This window comes from Condylura cristata, unplaced genomic scaffold (assembly GCF_000260355.1).
Source record: "Condylura cristata isolate star-nosed mole 26May11 unplaced genomic scaffold, ConCri1.0 scaffold00005, whole genome shotgun sequence".
Lineage (NCBI taxonomy): Eukaryota > Metazoa > Chordata > Mammalia > Eulipotyphla > Talpidae > Condylura > Condylura cristata.
The window spans coordinates 55,186,391-55,210,246 of NW_004567106.1; the positions used below are offsets into that span (position 1 = coordinate 55,186,391).

Here is a 23,856-nt window from a genome sequence, read left to right on the forward strand (position 1 = left end):
CAGCCTGTTCTGCTCCCCACTCTGTCTCTGGTGAATCCTCTCACCCTCCGCATCTCTGGCTTGTACCCCAGTTCTGTATGAATAAATAAATCCTATATACATATATATATATAGGGAAAAAAAATCACCCAAGTAATAATTAATGCATTGCCCTTTGAGGATAAAAAGTACTACACAAATTTAAAAGTTTCAAACTATTAGATCACATGCATCACTAGCCAACACACATCCTGTCACTGAAAGCTGGAGGATCCATCAGTTACTAGTACTTCCTTCATCAGAAATCATCCAACAACCTATCTGATTTGATAAAAAAAAAAAAGGGGGGGGGGTAGGAGCATGCTTAATATTTTTTGAAGCCAGATATGAGTGTGAAGATGTTTTGCCTTATATTTTCTTAATGGGAAGGCCTAGGATCTGTCAGAGAACTATTCACATCAGTGCATTCTATTTTTGTAAAGGTTTGTTTATTTATGCACACAAGATCTGGGGTACAAGCCAGAAGTGCAGGGTGGAGTGAAAGGAAGATGAGAGAATTCACCAGAGAAATAATGGGGAGCAGAACAGGTGGACTGACTGAAATACACTGCTGAAGGGAGCAGAATGCGAGGCAGGAGAGGGCTGCTGTGCCATGTGGGCCAACTCTCTGACTGGGGATCAAACTCAAACTGCAGTGGCTGCCCATAGCTTCATGGTGCAGAGACTTAACCCTTTGTGCCACGAGGGAGGGCTGGTCATGCAATTTTTACTTATAGTTCTTTGATTTTCAGAAAGCTTATGAGCCCAAAATTAGCTACAGAAAGCCTGGGTAAAGTATGTTTGGGTTTTATGTACACTTTAGTTATCGGCAGGCAGTTATTTACATGGAGTCAGCAAACCCAATCTTGAGGTAAAAAGCACTTTGTGGGATGTGCAAATTCTAAGATAATAATATAAAATATTTGGCATTCCTGAAGTCCTCATTAAATTTTTGCAGGTTCTATTTATAAGGAGTTCTGAAACAAGAGAAAATTAAAATTCTAGTCATTGAAAATTACACTTTGAAAATGGCACTTATCAGAAGTCCTGCAAGTTAGTCTAGATGGCGTTTTAGGCATTAATACATCCTGGGAACTCTTCTCCAGAGATGAATTTAACTCGCTGCAGGTTCCTCCCATAGCTGCACTGGCACCATGCCTAAGCAGAGCTGATTTGTAGGATACTTCCTGTAGAACACTATAGGATACAAAAGAATTAAACACTACTACATATGTCTATTTGGACATATGGTAAAAACAAATACTAATTTTTAACATTAGGACACTATGTTCAATTTCCTAACCATTCACACATACTAAGTTAACCAATCAAATAACAGTATGTTTGTAACTTCAGAAGCATCACCTTCAAGTGTAGATCTGTATTTCAATGTAATCAGGGAAAATATATTCTCAGTACTTTTCAACAGAATTACATAGACTTGTGCAAGACCAGACTTAGCATCTTCTCAACATTTTTTTGAAGGGAAGAATATGGTTTTAGAAGACTAATGGTATCTGAGTCTTCTGACCATCAAAAGCATACGTGTTTTCAAGACAGATGGAATTTAGCTGCCTGGTTTATATGTTTGATTATTTTGGAATCACAATTTCCTTTTTGTTCATTACCTCTGAGTGTTTATCTTCAGCTGTTGTTTTGTTAGGTCTTCTTTACAAGTGCAAAAAATTAGACACAATGTGGGTAGAAATTTTATGAATGAAAAAGCACAGCTGTGAATTTTGTTAAATGAAAAATTTCTACCATTGCTATAAAGGTGTCTTTGAAAACTACTTTCACACTTTAAAAAATTATATTGTAATAGCTGGAATGTTAAAATTCCAACTCAAATATAGGAAGCATTTTCTCCAAGAACTCATGTTTCTTATACAGAAGTGCAGGAGATTGACATAATGCTTTTACTACTGCACAGAAGTTCTAGGTATCCGTGTGAAGGAAGACATTGATCAAAGAAAGTGATTTGTACAACATGGCTTAGCAGACTGTATTTAACTTTGTAGTGAGTAGAGATTAGACAGAAAACTGGCTCCCACCACTATTAAAACCATTCAGGCTAGTGTTTAACATTCTCATGCAAAATTACCAGAAGGCTAGTTGGTATAGAACTACAATGCCATGAGATTTTTGTAAATCAGTATCTCTCCCAACAGATAAATTACTCTCTCTGATGCTTACATCACAGATTCAAAAGCACACTGTCAGCTACTGGGCAGATCAAGTGCTTCCTACAGAGTGTAGTCACTGAACCAGGTCAATTGCTCAATAAGAAAGCTGCCTGCAGGGAGCTCAATTTTGGGGAGCAGCATACAGAGTGAAACTACTACAACATACAATGATAGCTCATGGGTCAGGCTACAAACAAGGAGGAGGGGGCCATGGTCCGAGGAGAGCACCCTGAGTTTAGGTGATTCAAGGAAACCTTCAAGGAAAGTTAAAAAAAAAAAATCAGGTAGATGCAGAATGAAAGGAAGGCAGAACATATCCAAAGACCAGAAGTGGCCCCCCAAGAGATGGTACCTCCACCTGCTATGGACATTAAAAACTGTGCAGACACAGAGTATGGGGAAGCAAAACCACCCGTGACAGAGGGGACAAGCCACTGATAAAGAAACTCCCGCAGAAGTGCACCAGAAACTCTGCAAAACTCCTGCTTGGGAACACTGGCTGGACAGACACAACAGGTATGGTGGAGGGGGAAGGGGAGTCCGGTGAATGAGAGTATTTTATGCCAGAGTTCACCCTGAAGGGAGAGCTGAATCACTAAAAAATGTCATGGAGGTGGATGACGTAGTCAGATATTTATTTCAGAAATTGGGCTGAAGTGAAGGCAAGAGTAGAGATAGGGAGACCTAAGGAGGCTCTTGAATAAAAGCTAGCAAGGGCCCAAACCAACACACCGTCAGTGAAGATTTGGGGAGGATGCACAGATGATGGGTGCCCAAGCAATAGAATTTAGATGAAGGGATCAAAAGAGAAAAAATGATGAATATCCACATTTCGGTTGGGCCAGCTCCACAGTCAGAAGTGACACATACTGACAGGGTGTGCAAGGAAAGAGAAGCTTTCCTGTTAGTATTTTATATACGTTGACTTTCAGCATCTGTAAGTAATAAATGAAGATCTTCAGACACAAGGAGGGCATCTTGACCAGACTCAATATAAGCAACTGAACAGTGGCTTCTGTCACGCACAGGATTCCTTTTAGCAACAGTCTTCTGAAAGGAAGAACTATTTCTTTGTATTCTATCTCAGGGGTTGGCCTACTGCAAAAGTCTCCTTGAGAATAAACAATGCCACATACAATATGAATTACTAACATATTAAATCCAGATCTGTCCCCTCTCTAAAAAGAGTGATTATATTCCACTGCAAAATTCTTGCTCATTTTTGCCCTATGGATAAATTCCCAGATCAAATGAATTACCCAAACTGGATAATATCTTAATTTACACAACACTGACCAGTTGTGAGCAATTTACAAGAATGTGCATTGGAGTGAACTTTTGAACAGTGGTTATGAGGGCCCTTCCTGGAAGCTCAATGGATTGGGGTGAAGCCCTGCAAGCTGGCGGTAGCTGCTTCAGTCCAAGTTCGATTCCCAGACCCAGAGGTGATCTACATGGCACAGCAGACCTCTCCTGTCTCACCTGCTGCTCCCTCAGCAATGTACTTTGAAAGTTGGCCTGTTCTGTCTCTAATGAATCCTGTCACTGCCCCTGCACCTCTGGTCTGTAGCCCAGTTCTTGTATGCATAAATAAATAAAACAATATGTATTTAAAAAATGTGAATATGAGATGGCTGTACATTTCTCGTTCAGGCCACTACAAGTTACATGATGGAAAAACAAAACAAAACAAAACAAAGCAAAATAACACATGCAATATAGCTAAGGAAAGGATCTGACCTCTCTGTAAACAGAAAGAGCAGCCCCATGGAGTCAAAGCAACAAAGCCACACTCAGCTTGGTGTAAAGCAGCTTTTTGCCTTCTAAAGATCCCACCAACTGAGGGAAAACACCAAAGGTCACTGACGAGGTTGGGGACCTTCTCTGAAAAACTAAGCCATGAAACATTCAGAGATACGCCCAAGGAAAACACTGATGATGAAAATTTAATGTAATCACCAATCTAATTACGGGGAACAGGTCCATCTGTCAGTAAGTCTCATCACAAAAGTGACTAATCGCATTAAGCCCGCAAACCTGCTCTGTGCCTCTCAGAAATAGCTCCTTCAGCAATTTTAATGAGTTTACAGTGGAAACCAAGACCCTATTTGAAGCCACTTATAATTTTCCTCCCACTGTAAGTGGTATGTGTGTTTAAACAAGGAAGGTTTCAGATAATACTGAAGCCCACCCAAATTCGCTATGATCAACAAATTGATCAGAGCTGACTTTAGAACCAGGAATGTCTGTTTTGGTATGACTTACACAAAGGTCTAATTAATTAAAGAGCTAATGAGTCTTTGTTCCAGAATTTGAGTCTGAATTTGGACTTTACCTAGAATCTAGTTATTTAAGAGGGGCAACATGAGTCTGAAGACATCTGAAACATGAACCCACCTTTAAAAATACTAGTGTATCTTTAAAAATAAACAATGAAGCAATCATTGTTTAGGTTTACTATAATGAAAATGGAAGATGCTATTTTAGAACATAGATTTTAAACCTAGGAGACTATAGGTTAAATCTTTACACCCCTAAAATTATGTTCATAGTAAATAGTTTCACATTTGGTTTCCTAGACCTCTATCCTATTTAATGTGCAGTGATAAAGTATGAAAATAAAAAATGTAGATTTTGTCTATAATTTTGGCAGAGTTATACAGAAAGATTTCACTTTTGGATATTAAATTTTAAAAGATTGTTATGAGTATTTGCCAAATTCAATATCATCTAAATGTTGCCATCTGCAAGCAAAGCTATATAGTGGCAAGAAGAAGAAAAACATTAGAACACAGTGAAAGTTTCACAAATTTGCTCCAGGTATAACTTTGTGGTTTCCTAAGCCAAAAGATTTCACATTTTTTGCTAATCAAATCCATTTTCCTTTTATGCATAGAAAAAAAAATCTGAGCCAGGATTACAAAAAGTGTTACTTGTCTAATTACTTTTTAAAATTACTACTATTACATATTTGTTTTTGCCAAACTCGCTACCTCTGTGACTTATTGTGGTCATAAGTCAATGAAAACTTTTCTGAGAGCAAATTTTAAAATAGGCCTCTCTCCCCATCTTTCAAAAATTTCTTCAAATGATATTAAGTCACATACATGAGATGATAAAGCAGACATTGTATGAAAATGAAGACTGATGCAAAAAAATATTTAAAAAATGACATTATATCAATACCACCATACCATTTGGTTTCAGAGCTTATAATTTTAATTTGGAAAATGTGAAATTATATTAAAAAAATCCCTGTGATTGGCCCTCCCTGGTGACGCAGCAGGTTAAAGCACAGCACTAAGAAGCTAAAGCCACTTCCGCATGAGTTCAATCCCCGCCTGCCCCGGAGGTGACCACATGGCGTGGCAGACCTTTCCTGACTCGCCCGCTGCTCCCCTCAGTGGCGTGCTTCATCAGTCTGCCTGTCCTGCTCCCCACTCTGTACCTGGTGAATCCTCTCATCCCCCACTACTCTGGCCTGTACCCCAGCTCTGTATGAATAAATAAATAAATCTTAAAAAAAAATCCCTGTGATTTACAGAGGACTTATTCTTGTAATAAAACAAGTTAGGGAAACGTTAACATTGTCATATCGTCCAGATAATAGGGTTCCTATTCTCCTCTAACTTTCACAGGGGTTCAGGGGTTGCATCTCCCTAAAAATTCAACATGTTTCCATCTCTGTATTTTTTAACCTATTTTAGATATTTTTTACACTATTCTTCATTTTGTACATTTTTCTCATCTCGGTTGTAATCCCTGTGGACTTCCCACCACCACTTCACCGGTGTATCATCACCATAGACCATGTGCTCTTCTCACCCCAGTTTTTATCTTGTCCCTCACAATGTCTCTGGTTTATAGTGGTTAGTTGATGTTCTTTTTTACTTTGCTACAATTATTCTGTGTGTGTGTGCTGTATTTTATTTTTCCTGATCCCTTACACTCCTGCTATGAGTGAAATCATCCAGTATTTTTCTCTATCTTTCTGGCTTATTTCACTAAGCACCCCAACTTTTATTGCTGCTCTATTTACAATAGAAGCAACCCTAATGCCCAAAAATAGATGACTGGATCAAGATGTGTATATATACACAATGGAATATTACCCAACAATCATAAAAGATCAACTCATGCCATTTGAGGCAACATGGATGGAGCTGGAAAAGATTTGCCTTTTTTTAAAAAGATGTTTCACTGTCATATTCACTCTTGGCAAGTAGTGGGTTCTAGGTAAAGTCCACAGAAAGAACTTCTAGGGGAAAGATCAATTAGTACTTTAGTAAACACAAAAGTATTCCATGAACAATGGGTGACAGTCTGTGTAAGTTACCTGACAGTAGTTAGTTATCTGGAACTATTTTGAAATAAAATAAAAAAGCTAGAGGTTTAACACCTCTGTTTTCAAAAAAACATTATGGCAAAGTAATCGTAATTAAAGCAAGTTGATATTAGAGCAAAAACAGACATATGGGCCAATGGAATGAAATCAAGAGCTGAAAAATAAAAGTCCATACACATGTAAAACTTGTTTTACACATGTAAAACTTGTTTATGATGAAGGGACAAAGAACTTACAGCAGAGAGAGGAAAGTCTCTTCAAGGAATGTTGGGAAAACTGACAGCCACATATGAAAGAATGAAACTGACTAGACCACTATTTAATGTCATTCACAAAAATGAACTCAGAAAGGATTGGAGACTGTTCTGTAAGGTAATGTAGAATATACAAAAACAACAACAAATGGGCCTGCCTCAAGCTACAAAGCTTCTGCACAGTGAAAGAAACTTGAATCCAAATGAAAAGACAAAATCCAACCTGTAAAACTTCTACCTGAAGATCTGGCAAACTGATGTTCCTAAATGTTTAGCAAATGCTTACAAGAAGCTTAAATTTTCTGTGTCAGAAGTAAGTTGCCTAGAGTTCAAATAATGTCTAATACTAAAAATAAACATAACATCGTACTGAATGGGATGTAAGTTGCCTAGAGTTCAAATAATGCATAATACTAAAAATAAACATAACATCGTACAGGATATGTGCTCACCATAAGTCCCACAGAGGGCTGATATTGAAAATATAGCAAGAAATCATAAAATGCAACAGTACAAAAACCACCTGATTAAAATATGAGCAGAGGATCTGAATAGACAATTTTCTAAGGAAGACAAACAGATGGTCAAAAAAAAATTTTCATCATCTCTTATTAGAGAAATACAAACCAAAGCAACAAGTTATTACCTCACACACAGGAGAAAAGTTCTTTTCACAAAGTCAAGAAACAAGTGTCAGGTAGGATGTGGAGAGAAGGGGCCTGTTAAGCACTGTTCTTGGGAATGGAAATTAGCTATTATGAAAATCTGTGTGGAGATTCCTCAAAAATTAATAAATAAATAGGAATTGCATATGATCCAGTTATCCCACTTGTGGTACTTACATGAAAACACTAATGTGAAGAGACCTATGCACCTCTGAGAAAAAGGCTACTAGCTCTAAAACAGTTATAAGCTAATGAGACACGCATTCACTACGGAAGACTATTAGGCAGGCTTATCAAGAAATTAGAAGATATTATCATGTGATCCAGCAGTCCTACTTCTAGATATATATATATATCTAAAAAGATCTGCCCATTAAGATTTCAACGAGGTGTTATTATTTCTTGGAGGCATTATATCAAGTAAAATTAGCTAGTCACTCGAAGACATGATTCCATTTATAGGAAGTGACAGAGACTGTCAAAGTCATAGAAAAAGAGGATTGGATGGTGACTACGAGGAACTGTGGGAGGATGAAATGGGGAGCTGCCTTTCAACAAGAAGAAAGTTCCAGTTAGAGGAGATGAGGAAGATGTAGTATCTGCTGAACAACATTTTGCCTAGTCTACAATACTGTATTGTGCACTCAAAATTTGTTGTCTTGAAAATCAGTTTCATCTCACTACAACCACTGCACTCATCTCATAGTTACCAAGCTGAACAAAGTATCTCTATGCTTTGCTTAGGTATCTCTATACTTATGCTTCCATAAGCATACACACTAAGGAGACACCCCAAAATGAGATACATGAATGGGGATAAAAACATTAAAGGGGATACCAGTGTATGGTGGTGGTGTTTTGTTATGGCTGTATTTAGAAGTGCTAAAAAAAAAAGACTGTGCTAAAATTAAACCAGGTTTGAAGCCTTCACCACGCTGAACTGGTCTTGAGACATAATTCAGATGTCCAGCTGAGGAAGGCAGGGGAAGTAGCCCATTTGCATGTTTAGAAGATGACAGTGTGGCCTTTCTGAAATGTACACTGTTTGTTCTCCAGGTCACCAAGGACATTTGAGTGCTCCAATGTACAGAAACAACGTTTTGTGTTCCCGTCTTACCAGCTAGGATCTGGAAGCGTTCCAAAATACTTTTTTTTTTTTTTTAAGATTTTATTTATTAGTTATGCATACAAAACTGGGGTACAGGCCAGAGTTGCAGGGGCAGTGAGAGAATTCACCAGAAACAGAGTGGGGAACAGAATAGGCAGATCGATGAAGTACACTGCTGAAGTGAGCAGATGGTGATACAGGAGAGGTCTGCCACACCATGTGGGTCAGCTCTGGGGCAGGATTGAACTCGCACTGAAGCAGCTGCAGCTGGCTTGCAGTATTGCGCTTTAACCCGCTTCACCACCAGGGAGGGTCCCAAAATACGTTTACACACTGTTTCAAACCTCCTTCTGTGGGAAACAACCCCAATAATGAAAGGCTGCATTGCATGGGAGACTCTCTTTTTTTTTTTGGCCAGTCCACTTGGAATGCAATTGTAACGGGGTCCCCAGCTACACTGCAATTCCACAACTCCAGTGTATGGCTCAGCTGAGTGCCCTGCACGCAATGTGGTGACATGGTGCCAGCAGGAAAGTCACAGGCGCAGGCACCATTAGCGACAGCAGAATGCCTGGCGGCACAGAGTCCTGAATCTCTGACAGCAGCATTTTGCCAGAGCAGACATAAATCTTCAGTGACACCAACCGAGAAACAAAACGAATGTTGACACTAAATATATGACAACCAAAGAATGCCACTTCTTCCCACCTGTCACAAGGGCATCATTCACGTTGAAAACAATCTCCTTTTGATTGAAAATAAAGCTCCAATTTTTTAAATGGAACATGGTGATGAATTCTTACCAAACTGTGTTACTTGTCACTAGGAAAACCTCAGCTGGGCCAAGAGAGACAAAAGCACTTTTTGCCCTGTAAAGTAATGTTCATTCATGTTATCAAGAGCTGCAATCCTTCACCAGGTGTGAGCCCCTTCCTGGAAATTCTAGGTTTAAAAGATAGAAAAATGAACCTATAGGTAAAGAAATTGAGAACAGGGACACCATCCAAAGATGAAAAGAAAAATAACCCTGGGTATATAATGAGTTAAAAGCCAACCAATAGCTGAGGAGTGTTTCTTGCTGTATAAGCCCCATGCACAAGATGAGCCCTGATTTAGGTACCACTGTCTCCATCTATCAATGAGGAAACACACATGAAGATTTGTGACTAGCCATGCTATGTGGCTAATGTGTGGCTCCAATCTGTGGGCATTTTTCCTTAAAACCACATTGTCCCTACATTTGAGATGGAAAAAAAAAATGTGCAAAATGATGTAAAAGTAAACTTTGTAATAAATAAAAAAGAAAGAAAAAAACCACATTGTCCTAATAAACATTCACTGCAGTAACACTGAAATTAACATTTTAAAATCTTGAACATTTGAGTAATTTGAAAATCCTACCACCTTAACACTTATTTCTGTTTTATTTGCTTTTATTTAAAGACTTGATTTTTGCATAGAAGAACTGGGGTTGTGAGGATTCACCAGAGATAGAGTGGGGAGCAGAACACACAAATTGACTGAAATGCACTGCTGAAGGGAGCAGCGGGTGAGACAGGTGAGGTCTGCTGTGCCATGTGGGTCAGCTCCCAGGCTGGGGACTGATTGCAGGACTTCACGGTGAGTCTTTGTGGTGATAGTGCTGAGACTTAACCCCTAGGCTACAAGGGAGGTCCTGCATATCTATTTTTAAATACTACAGATTCTAGTAATTTCTGAAAATATTAACATATTACCAACTTATAGAAAATGTCTTTCAATGAGGTTTCCTAAAATAGCTTTCCTACTTACCAATATCATTCCTCTTCATTTGCAGCTTGTTCTGAGGATTCTGGCATATTCTTTCCATGTGCTACCACCATTCTCTGCACACCAGTGTTCTAATACTCTAAGAGCAAACATTTTAATTTGCTCATTGAACATCCATGAGCTGTATGACTGAGCTGGGGTAGCCCGAAACCAGGAGGTATAGTATAAAGCCCTGTCAGCACAGAGCTTCCAATTCACACGAGGCACCTGTTCATATACATCCCAGCAGGAAGAGCAAAGATGGCAGCTACCAAAGGCACCATTCTAATAAGGAATGGGGTAAAGTCAGGAGTTCTGGCTGCACGGGGCTTTCCTCAAGAAGATCAAATGTGGGCCTGTGACATGACAAGGACTTTGCTCCTGAGGAGAAAGCCACACACAAAAGCACGTACATGCAAAGAAATTTTGTCCACTTGTCTTTCCCTCCTCCCAAGCTCTTTACCAAAAACTTGGTCAAAAGAATCTAGGAGCTGACAAAATAATCAGTGTGGAAAGAACAGATTACAGCACCCTTTCCTCTCCTATAGATTTCCATAAGCTAGAAGGAAAGGAAAACACCTCCTTTAAATTGCTCTTACATTTTTAATACCCAAACATGCAATTTATCACCTGAAGCAGACAAGGTTACCTTCAAAAGGCATAGAAAGGAGATTCTGGGATCAGTGTCTGAATAGAACTGGAATAGAAATGAAGTTGTTTGCTGTGTACATTCTGCCAAATAGACCCCTTTCAAGAAATTAGTTACATAAATTCAAAGGAATAATGAGGAAAGCAACTGCAGACTTTTGGCTTTGCAAAAGTCTGATTTTAAGGGGCAATTATTTATCAGCTGTAAATCTCTCCTAAAGAGGCTGATAACCATAATTATAGAAGCTTTGTCCCACCTTCTCTCTCTGTGGTTTCTCAAGAGTGGTATGCAGCAGTTTTTGGCTTGACCGAACCATATTTTCCCATTAATTCAAATGTCATAATTACAAGGATCAGGTTAGTTTCCCTTATTTGGCCATAAATTCTCAATGAATGTAATTTCTGCCTTGGTTTCCATTTGTTTCATTTTGTTCTGCATCAGTATCCTCTGTCTTAGAAAAATGTTCCTTATGATTGATTTACATATACAGAGAAAGCAATCTCATGTTTTTAAAGATGGAAATGAGAAAAGATGAAACTTTCGTGAAGTTTGAGTGTTTTCTCTTTGGTTCATTAAAAACCGACACTTTCGGATACATCATTTAAAGATGAAGTATATTCTGTGTCTAGTCTGCAAGAGTAGCTGGCTAATGAATTAAACTTCAAAACTAATTCTGACATTAACGAAACTACGAAGCTTTTAAGAAGTATGGTTGGTTTCTGTTGGCTGACAGGCAGCTGGTATTCAACCATTGTCTCAATAGCTTGTCATTCACATTAGTTCTCCATCTGTAGCGGCACGATTCTTCAACAGCTTATTACACTTCTGATTCAGAATCTAAAGTTCCCTGAAATGAGTACTAAAATACTTTACATCCTTTTCATGAGGTAGAAGGCTGTTCTGTCCTAACATGGGTAAATACATTTTCTTTAATGATGTAAGTCATCAGTGTTTCTTACTGTTCCATGTCTTTGTATTTTATGACATTCTAGGAAATGGGGAACACAGAGAAACTGATCCTGCCAATTGAAAAACAACAATGGGTAAAAGAGCTACATAGGGCATGGCATAAAAGTGGTACTCATTGTGTTACTGAGATGTTTTTGTTGGTAAGAGCGTTTAACATGAGATTTGATAAGATTTTAAGTGTACAATGAAGCACTGTGACCTGCAGGCACAGGGATGAAAGATGGAGCTCTAGACATTCATCCTGTGTAGGTGAAACTACAACTGCTGATTAGCGACACTTCCCCTCTCCCCCATCCCTCTGCCCACAGTCCCGGGTTAGTTCTTTTATTTTTTAAAGATTTTTATTGACTTACACATCCAAGAACTGTGGGGTAGGTCAGACATGCAGGGGGAGAGGAGATTCACCAGAGACAACGTGGGGAGCAGAACAGGCAGATCTGCTGAAGCACACTTCTGAGGGGAGCACCGTGTGAGACAGGAGAGGTCTGCTGTGCCATGTGTGTCACCTCCCTTACCGGGGATGAAACCCATGCTGCAGTGGCTGGTGACAGCCTGACAGCACTGAGAATTTTAACTCCTGTGCTATCAGGAAGCCCCCCTAGTTTGTTCTTTTTATTATTATTATTTTTAACAGTTTATTTTTACATCATTTTGTACATTTTCCCCCCCATCTCAATTGCAATCCCCGCGGGTTTCCCATCACCAAGTCACCCGTGTGCCCTCACCATAATCCCATGCACTTTCCTTCCCATCCCACCCTCCCATTTTTGATCCCACTCCCCACTCCACCCCCACAAAATGTCTCTGGTATATATGGTTGTTCATTATTCTCGTTATTTTCTCGCCTGGTCCATTATACTCCTGCTATGAGTGAAACCATCTGGTATTTTTCTTTCTCTTTCAGACTTATCTCACTAAGCATGATCTTTTCCAGCTCCATCCAAGTTGCTGCAAAAGACATGTGTTTCTCTTTTTTGGTTGCTGAGTAATATTCCATTGTATATATGTACCACATCTTTCTAATCTAGTCATCTACTTTTGGGCATTTGGGCTGGTTCCATGTTTTTCCAATTGTAAATAAAGCAGCAATAAATGGGGATGTAGGTATCTTTTTCAATCAGTGTTTTTGTGTCTTTTGGGTAGATACCTAGGAGTGGGATTGCTGGGTCATATGGAAGCTCCATGTTTAGCAGTTTGAGGAATCTCCAAACAGTTTTCCATAGTGGTTGTACTAGTTTGCATTCCCACCAGCAGAGCAGGAGAGTTCCTTTTTCTCCACATCCTCACCAACATTTGTTGTTGCTAGTTGTTTGAAGATGTGCCATTCTCATTGGGGTGAGGTGGCCTAGTTTGTTCTTAGCAATCAGTCTCCTTGCTTTTATTTCCCAGCCTCGGTCCTTGTTCTCAGGTGTGTAAGCACTTAAAGCCTGCTCACCATCTGTATGGAAAGTACTTTAAAGATCACTGTGTGCCTGGACCACACTGAACGCCCCCTCAGCTTGTCACTTTGCCTTCTACCCCTGCATTTCCTTTTAGGGGTGTCCTTAAGGGTAGGGGCTAACTCTGAAACAGTGGGATGTATGGAAATGGTGAAAATCTGTAAAAGAGCAGCCACAGAGCTTCTACACCTATTCAGAGAGAACAAAACTTCTCCTGGGCCATTGAGAGGTGGACAAGGAAAACCTACAGACAGTTTTCGCCATCAATGAAAAATATAGTTTGTTCACCCTCCCTTCTCTATATTAAAAAAAGAAAAATTAAAAACCGCACTTTCATAGATTACCTCATTACCATGCTTTCTAACCAGACTTATCCACCACCACCACCTCCGAAGGCTCCAGATTTGAAATTCTAAGTGACAAACCAACCTCACATGTGGCTTCCACCTAATTGCTGGCAGGACATCTTAACTACAGGAATGAAATAGGCAATGGCTAGAAATCTTGATTAAACTGATTGGAAATATGGACTAAATAAGGCACTTTAATTAGTATTAGACAGAAGGATGAATTGATCTCCAACAAAGCACAAACTGCTGAAGCAATAAAATTTAGCAAACGTGTCTGAGGCATAATTCACTATGATGTTGGAGGAGATGAATCTCTTTCCTATGGTGCAAGATGACTGAAATAAAAGCAATCTCACTGCTGAAAAGCTGCAGTTGGCCAGCATTCAGGAGGTCCAATTTTAAGGGAATCTGCCCCAGCATACAATACATGCAAACCTTAATTCATTTTAAAATTCAACTTGCTTCTTACAAAGAAACAGGAGAAGCTGTGTTAGCCAAATTTTCTTGTAGAAAGAGTAAGAAAAATAGTACTGGAGGCTTACTTAATGGTTTTTCTCTTCCTTCCAAGCATTTTAAATCATTTAATTGCTCATGAACATGTCTTTTAATATCAAAATCTTTCTGAATACATTAAGGTATGTTAGAAATAAAGCAAGAAACACCCTATGAAAATTTCACTGTTACACTATTAGTAAGAAAAAAGTCAGTGTTACTATTAACACTTCATAGGAACTGTAGTTTGCCTAGCCAGATATTTAAGTATCAATTACAAGTTCTGATAGAAATTATAGTGAGTGAAAAAAGGCAGGTACAAAAGACTAAAAACTCCATGATTTCATTGACATAAATGCAGAAAAAAAATTATAGAATTAGAAAGCATGAATGGCTTCCTGGTACTGAGAAAAGGAATAAATTGCAAATGGATATGAGACAACTTTTGGACGTGATGTGCTTTGAAACCGAATTATGATGACATGACACAAGTTGGTATGAATGCACTAGACCTCACCAACATTGCAATGGAAGAATTTTACGCCACAGCGGTTCTACCTGAATAAACCTTTCTCAGACACCCTGTAGCAAAGACCAGGGCAGCATGCTCCTTCAAGGACACATGGACTCTGCTGGGGTGATGTTGTATCCTCCCCAAAATTCACGTTTAGTCCTCATCCCTAAACTGATGGTATGTGGGAGTGTGGCTGTTGGGGGAATCTTCGGGCTTGGGTGTGTTCATGGAGCTGCATGGCGTGACTAGGGTCCTTATACGAGACATGAGGTGGGTCCGCCCTTGTTATGAGGATGCAGCAGGAAGGCTGAGGAGAAACTGCTACTCTGAGATGCTGCCTCTTCTTCCACAGCACGACAACCCTGCTCATACCAAGTCTAGAGAAAGACTTGAGTTTAGGATTCCCACAAGTTCCTGTTTTGCTTTCCTAAGACACCTTTCCAAGTAACACTTAGAACTGAAGACAGGAAGTGAGTGACCTCAACCCCTCTGCCTTGTGGCCTGGGGTGTCTGCTGCCCTGCCCTCCGGCTCGGCTTCCTGCCTGCCCCCCCCCCCCCCCTGCCCCCCCCCCCCGCTGTCCGCCCCACACAAATGCAATATACCAATGACAACCAGGCAAGTTTTATTTGAATGCTCAGGCAGGCTGTTTTGTTCCTACTGGAGACAAGACAGTTCCCAAGTTTGAATCTGTTAAAGGAAACACCTTCCAAACTTCAACTTATTCCCCAAATCTGAGATATAAAACTGCCCGTGAAGAGCACTTGACCGTCTCTGATTCTGCACAACAGTCATTGCCTGGAGCTCAAGGTCCAGTCTGGTCAATAAGGATTCAAAGTTAAGACCAGAATCCACGGAATCTACCTAACTGCCAGCAGAGAAGTAACATAGAGCAGCGCACAAGCCCTTAGCACAGTTCTAAGAAGTAAAGTCACATCATATGCTCCTTTTCAATGACCCGGGATAACACATGCTTCTTGATAAATGACCACGATTTTACTGTCTGATAATTAGTGTCACATGAGCCTGCTGGGTTTTGGTGGCGCTAGACCAGGACCCTGCTTCACTTCGAATGGTAACATTTTTTTACCCAGAAAGTACACACTGCTTTTACCAGGGTTGAGTCGATGCCAGTCAAATACCAATTTCAGAGTGCAAGCTCACACAATGCTGTGTTGGGGGCGACCAGGGGGGGCGGTAACACAACAACTACCAGGGGGACTAGATTAGGGCGATAATCAACTGGGCCTCGCATCCAAGGGTGATAATTAACTGGGTCTCGCATCCGGAGATACTGGTGGGACTAGACAAGGGCTATAATGAACTGGGCCTCACATCAGGGGGCACAGGATGAGTCACCCCTTTAGAATTTGAACCTAGAATCTATATGAGAGACCTTTCCCTCTATAGCATTGGCAGTAGCTGCGGACCCCACAGCTGCTGCCCAGGAGCAATAAACTCTACTTGCTCAGCCTTTCTGCCTCCTGTCTTTCTTCCTTGCAGCCGGTCACAGAAATCGGGACACAACATGCTGCCTATGAAGAGAGCATTTTTCTTTGTGAGGAAAATAAAAATGCTTTTTTGTTCAAATGACTTACTGTGGCCTTGAAGCTTCCGCCTGGTCTGTCTGCAGCTTTTCTCCTCCTTCTACTTCCATTGTACAGTAAACAATTCGATTGGGAGCGACTGATTTCAGACCTTGTACTTCCATGATGACAATCTAAAGACAGAAAAAGTTTACAATGCCATGTCAAGCTGACAGCATTTAGCCACGTATAACGACAGAAGCAGCAAGTGCAGCTGTAAGGACCAATGGATGAAATTATCTGCCTGCTTTGTAATTCACCACTTTTCATGCAGGGTAAAGTAAATGACATTTTGAGGAAGTCTGGTATCACTGTCTGCTGCCAGCTCTCAAAGTAAGGTGAAAGCCTCTACCTATAAGCCCTAGTAAATGAAGCGACATTTACATTTAGATCTGTAAATTACGGCAAGTCTGTATGAAATAAAGCAGGATTACGAATGAAAAGCCAGTGGGTGCTCTAAAAGGAGTGTACACTGAGTTCCACATAAAGTCCTGTGGCAACATTTCTGGGTGATATTGTCATCATCAAACCAATTCATTGGTATCAATATGTGATACTGTCCAAAGTTTTCTATAGTTACATCCTATATGACTTTATTTTTTTTTTTTTAGGATTTATTTATTTATGCATGTGAGAACTGGGGTCTGGGCCAGAAGTGCAGAGGGTAAGAAGATTCACCAGAGGCAGCGTGGGGAGCAGAACAGGCAGATGGACTGAAATACACCACTGTGGGGAGCAGTGGTTGGGACAAGAGAGATCTGCTGCTCCTTGTGGGTCAGCTCCCTGGCCGGGGATCAAACTTGAGCTACAATGGCTACAAGTAGTTTCATAGTGCTGAGATTTAACCCCTTACACTGTCAGGGAGGCCTGACCTTTTTTTTTTTTTTTTAAGGTAACTCCAGTTGACATTGCTATTTGTGGTTTAAATCGATCAGCTCTCCCCTTTCAGGTGTTACCATGCCGCACCCACAACACCCACAGTCCACACCAGTCTGTTGTGCATCTCGCCTACCCTGCCCTGCAGCCCTCTCCCATGCCTCCACTTCTGGGAGCCACAGATCCATAGTCAGCTTTCTAGGGTTATTCCTTAGTTTAGCTTTAGCTGATCCTCTGTCTGGTTTCTCGATATTCCACATGTAAATAATTTGTCTTTCTCTTGCCTTATTTTGATTAGCTGTTTAGGAGTATTTATGAAAGAATTTGAGAAAATATAACTATTCAATTTTAACTTAGTGACAGTTTTAATCTAGTATAAATAGAATTTTAAAAAAAACACTATAAAGTAACTATGGCCATTGTAGATCTTATTGCCAAACCAACTATGGAAAACCTTAACTTGCTACTGAAGAGAGTAACTAGCTGAAAAGATAACTTTCTTATCCACTGAGTCATGTCCTAATTTAAGGCAGTACACAGGGAGGCTAGATAGATTGTTATTAGCTTATCTATAACTTGTGGGGGGAAGGAAAAAGTTGTGTTTCTTATGTTTATATAAAAGGCTGCAAATTCTATAATATCTTAACCTAACGTTCTCACTGGAAACACACATAAAATAAGGATATTATTTGCTGGTCTTTTACTACCAAAAGTTTACATCAAGACGTTCTCCTAAATTCACAAAATTTAATTTCTCACACATATTCAATAGGACTTTATATATGCATATTTCCTATATATGTACATTTCTTTGATTCATGCTGATTTTGATTAAACAAGATTAATAACATTCATGCTATGTAGTTATAAAATACCCACCAAACAGCTTCTACATTTATTACTTATTTTATACATTAAACTTCCTACTTTCTCATAGACTTGTGATATAAATCTTGAGACTATACGTCTCAAAGAAACAAACCAACTTAAATAGGATTATTCTTCCAGCACTGCACAATGCAAGGGTTATGTTTGTAAACACAAATGCACACTGTTGTTGCCTTCATTTTTTCATAAAAACATTTAGGCAATTAATCACTAAAAAGTTAAGGTCGACTTCAAAGCCATTTTCCTGTCATCTTTTCAAAGTGTCATTCATACCTCCTTAGTAAGAAAAATCAAGATTTAACTGAAAACAGACTAAGAAAATTAATGTGATGTCAATAGTGTCTTTCACAGCTGCTCTAATACTCGAGGAAGGTGGCATGAAGCACTAACTCTTGTTTAAGGAAAATAAACAAAAGCAGTTGTACACGTTGAATCAAGTTTGTAGGTAATATTGAATTTGATTGGAAACTTCTTCAAATAAAAGTAACCAGAGTGTGAGAAAAATGAAATCTTTCACTCTACCCATAAAAAGCCGGCTACCCGGGAGCTCACCACCATGATTCTAATTAATGGCTTTATTCTGTGATAAAGTTTTTGGAAGGTCACTTAACATGCACGAGACAACAGGACTGGGTAGCATGGGGGAGGCCAAGACAGTGACCACACAGGCAACTCGGCTCCAGCACTCTGCCTCCTCCTGTGGCGTGTGTCATAGCCAACGTGCAAGAGAAGAAAAGAAGCATCTGCTTGACACAATTTCTGTCACCTCTGCTGCAAGCTACTGTAAACAGGCCCTCCGAGAACACGCAAGTTGTGAAACCCCACTCTGCTCCTCAAAACAATGCTCCCATCTGTGCAGGGAATGTCTCATCCTGCACTACGACTGCTTCCAAAAGATGGATCAACTTCTGTTGCGAATCCATACATAGCAACAGAACAACAGTTTACAGACTAGATGTCTGAAAGGAGTGAAAAGCGAACACAGCTTGTCTCAGCCACGGAGAGCCAAGAATTCCGTGGACCTTCAACTATTGTAATTCTAGCTGTTGCCACCATCAGCAAAACTGATCAGGAAACTACAAAAATGAAAAGTGACCTGCTTTGTCTTCTTTTCCCAAATTTCCTTGTGACAGATGAAATATAAGGATAGACGGACAGTTATTCTAGATGCAAAAAGAGGGGCGGACTCTTAAAAAAAACATGAAACTAGACAATATGCTCCTCAATGCTGACAGAGTTAAGGAGCGCTGGCATACATAATATGCAGTTGTGAGAAAACCTTGCTGGGCATGTGGTGAAGGGCGGGGGCACACAGACACCAGACACAGAGGCAGGCAGGGAGGTGCCAACTTTCAGTAGTGAGACCAGTCTGCATCCAAATCCACTGTGCCCAGGACACTGACACCATCACCCTCCCCACTCACACCCTTAACTTCACAGGGAAACAAGTGTTGCTATAATTAGTTGATTTTTTAAATTTAATTTTTTTATTTTCAAATGCCATAAATGACTTAGCATTTTGTGCACTAGTTTGTCTTTTGCTTTATTATTCCCTCTGAAGCAGACATAATTAAAGAGACCTCGTGTGGCTAACTGCTCCCTTTGATACCATCAAAGTCCCTAATTCAATAAATATTTATGGAGTCAACTGCATGCCAGGCACTGTTTAAGGCTCTTTTCATACTTTAATAAACAAACAAAACAAAACAAAACAAAACAAGCTTATTTTCCTATAGCATCCATTCTAAGCAGAGAAATTCAAATAATTAATAGCAAACACGGTAGGATCTGCATAAGATGTTTGATGGTAATGGCTGTGCAAACTGGGGGCTTGGGAAGGGTCTAGGGTTGGTGGGAGAAGGGAGGAGAGGCAGTATTTTCAGAAAGATAAAATTTGACCAGCTTCCCAAGCTTGTCCTCTTCCCATCATTGCAGACTTCAGATACTGGACAAGACTTCTTTCTTCACTGGACCAACTCAAATCTGAGGATCCCAAGATCCTGGGATTGGCCTGGTGCTTGCCTTCTGAAGTGCTCTTAGGCTGCATTCAGAGGAAGAAGACTTGAGGAACAGGCTAGGACTAAGGTCTCTGGGCTAAGGTCACAGGTCCTGGTGCTAGAGGGGAATCTGGTCTATTCTCTCAGCATCCTATACACAAACAAGTGTGTAGAGTTTGCACTTCATGTGATTTTATTTTGTCGCTGAACACATAACTCCCACTTTATATAATGTAGATACCAGGAACAGATTCCCAGTTTGCTTTGGCAGGAAAATAGCTGTCTCAGATAGCCACAGCTAGAGAGGACATCAACAATCTCCTAACGTGATCATCTCATACCCTGCAAAATGAAGTTTTAACTCACTCTCCACCTAACATCGTTTATAGTTAACAGCCCTGTTAATGAAGTACAGAATTGCAATTCACAGTTTCACTTCAACAGTGACTCACAAGTGTAATTTTGTTTTCAAAGGGGAAAAACATCATTCGTCAGAAGCTAATTATCACAATTGTTTAAGACTGCTAAATAGAGAGAAAATGTCTTAACTGTTTCTGTTTGGAATGTTAGAAGATAATGGTGGATATGTAACAAAAACCATTTGCCTTACAAATTACTTTTAGCATTGAATATAAATGCCAAATGTATTAAAAAAAAGTTATACTTGATGTTGTTCATATACAACTTTAATGGTCGGGGGGGGGGGTGTTGGGGAGAGGGACAAGGATTTAGCACTTCAATTTTAAATGAAAAACTTTGAAACACCTACGACTCCAGGTACTTTTCTTTCTCAACCAGCAAACTCAGACAGCATGGAACCAAGACAGAACAAAACAAAGATGGAGCGATAAGCTTTAATGCAATTGCTGAGGGAGCTGTGAACGTAAGTTTGATGCTATTAGTGTCTGTGTGTGTTGTAGCCAGTGGCTACTCACCTGGCGTGCCCCTATACTAAGATCAGCAGACACTAAATGTAACTGTGAAAAGCATCAACAGGTGGCTGTCACTTGTCAATACAACTATCTAGTTGTTGTCTATTAAAAAACCATCAAAGTCTGCAGTCTCGATCAACACAATTTTGAAAGCCTGTCATTTATAAAACATTTACTGTACCCAAGAATGTAAGACTTGAAGGAAGAATTATCATCAATAGGTACACAAAACATTGCATTATAGCTGCTTTATGTGATTTCTTTCTATCTAGAAAGATAATCTCATAGGTGACATATTAATAGATGAAGAAAAAAAGCTAATAAGGAAATGCCTGAAAGTCATTCCCAAACTTCAGAAAATTCAATGAATTTAATTAAACATTTAAATCCTGTTCCATCTAAGTTATTTTGGTGCTTGCCTTAGCCATAAATTACACTTGCCTAGCCTAGCAGATAAAGACGACCTGCCTCAAAATTATTATAATATTATTATTTAATCCTAACACTGCTGTGATATTTAAAGGGAAAACTGCATGGATTTGAATTCAGTCTGGCTGTCTAGCAATAGTAGAACAAATCTAACTCCCTCAAAATCTTTTACACGGCCTTACAGCTGATCAGTTGCCAGGAAGGTCAGCAGGAGAGATTCTGCAGACCCTTCTGCTGCGGGAAAGCAGCTGGGAGATGCACTTACCTCGAGGGTGAATGACAGCACCACGTCGGACTTGGACAGCTGAATCTCATTCTCATCTCCCATGTCCAAAAATGCAGAATTCTGTGAACGTTTTAATTTCTGTAATTTAAATTCTGGACCACCTCTCGAAACTGGAAGACTTTCCAAATTGGCCATTAGCAGGTTCACTGAAGAACGCAGCTCTTCTATGTACATTGTCTCCATTTCTTTGGCTACAAATCTGGGGAATTTTCTTTCCTTGAAAATAATTTTTAAAATGCCAGTGTTACACACAATAACATTTCACTATTATCATAATTATACTACATATATATATATATATATATATATATATATATATATATATATACTTTACCAGCTTAGAAGTTAGAAGTCAGGGCAGAATGCTTTGCTTATAACTGAGACATTACTCTTTAAATTTTAGGAGTTCCTGAGTTTGGCAGTTTTGATTCCATCAAAAAGTGCTGTATATACCTGAGGACCATTATGGTATAAAATATACATTTCACACTAACCTTATTTTTATTTTATAATAGTTTATTTTTACATATTTTTGTGCATTTTTCCATCTCAGTTGCAACCCCCTTGGGTTTCCCATCACCACAGTCCAGTGCATTTCCCTCCCCCCACTGTTTTTGAACCCATTCCCTGCTCCACCCCCACAAAATGTCTCTGGTATATAGCTGCCCATCATTATCATTATTTTCTCGCCTATTATTCCTGCTATGAGAGAAACCATGCAGTATTTTTTCCTTTTCTTTCTGTTCTATTTCACTAAGCACGATCTTTTCCAGCTCCATCCAAGTTGCTGCAAAAGACATGTGTTTCTTTTTTTTTGGTTGCTGAGTAATATTCCATTGTGTATATGTACCACATCTTTTTAATCTGGTCATCCATTTTTGGGCAGTTGGGCTGTTTCCATGTCTTTCCAATTGTGAATAAAGCAGCAATACACATGGGGGTGCAGCTATATTTTTGAATCAGTGTTTTTGTGTCTTTTGGGTAGATACCTAGGAGTGGGATTGCTGGGTCGTAGGGAAGCTCAATGTTTAGCAGTTTGAGGAACCTCCAAACAGTTTTCCATAGTCACATTAACCTTATTTTGTTTTAAAGGATTTATTTTATATATTTATGAATACAAGAAGTGGGGTACAGACCAGAAGTGCAGGCTGACAGCATTCACCAGAGACAGAGTAGGGACCAGAACAGGCAGATTGACTGAAATACACTGTTTAGGGGAGCAGCCAGCAACACAGGATAGGTCTGCTTCACCATCTGGGTCAGCTCTCAGGCAAGCAAATGAATTCATGCACTTCAGTGGGTGGTCATAGCTTGGTACTGTTGAGACTTTAACCCATGCACTACCAGAAAGGCTCTATAACGTTATTTTTGTTAAGGTATTTACTTAAGAGAAAAATAGAAAATATAGAAGTATGTAGTTTGAGTGTATCGATGAATATAGCATATGGACGAATGAATTAGCTCTGAAATTCTTGGGGTAACTGGTCTATAATAAAAATGCACAGTATATTTTGCTTTATTTATTAAAAAACAAACATCTTAATATGTTTTACCCACAGATGCATGTTGCTAGAAGGATTTTTTTTATTAATAAGCATTCAAAGTTTAAAACAACTAACATTAAATAGCAATATGGTCTTACTTCTATAATTAATTTTAATGCCACACAAACGTATGTGCTAATAAGACTCCTTAAAGCCACAAATTCATTTTTTTTACTAAAGCTTTCAAAGTACTTCAATTCAGAAAGTTCTAAATAAGGAGAGTTAACAATAATAAATTTTGAGGTTGCTGACTTTCTGAAGTACCTGAGCATGTCAGTTCAATTCTTACATCTCTGCAATCAGATTTCTGTCTCTTCCACTCAATTTAAAGCTCTTTCCAAATACTGGTAATAGATGGTGAGATATTGCTAAATTGCCTTTAAAGATTATAAACATTTATATTTCCATGAACAGCAGATGAGGTTTCCTCACAAGGGCTTATTTTTTTTTTTAAGATGTGTTTATTTATGCATTACAGAACTGGGTACAGGTGCAGGGGTGGTGAGAGGATTCACCAGAGATAGACTGAGGGGCAGAACAGGCAAT

The 23,856-nt window shown here is 39.4% G+C and overlaps 1 protein-coding gene across 4 annotated transcripts in view; it reads right to left on the minus strand.

Moving 5' to 3' along the window:
* The window catches only part of CADPS2 (Ca++-dependent secretion activator 2), a 392,026-nt gene that overhangs the window by 202,154 nt on the left and 166,016 nt on the right, over positions 1 to 23,856 (minus strand). For all 4 annotated transcript variants that reach the window (XM_004676989.2, XM_004676986.2, XM_004676984.2 and 1 more), the window contains exons 5-6: positions 21,746 to 21,982; positions 16,371 to 16,492 (exon numbers count right to left, since the gene is read on the minus strand). In XM_004676989.2, coding sequence (XP_004677046.1) covers positions 16,371 to 16,492; positions 21,746 to 21,982 — 359 coding nt within the window. The remainder of the gene's footprint in view (positions 1 to 16,370; positions 16,493 to 21,745; positions 21,983 to 23,856) is intronic.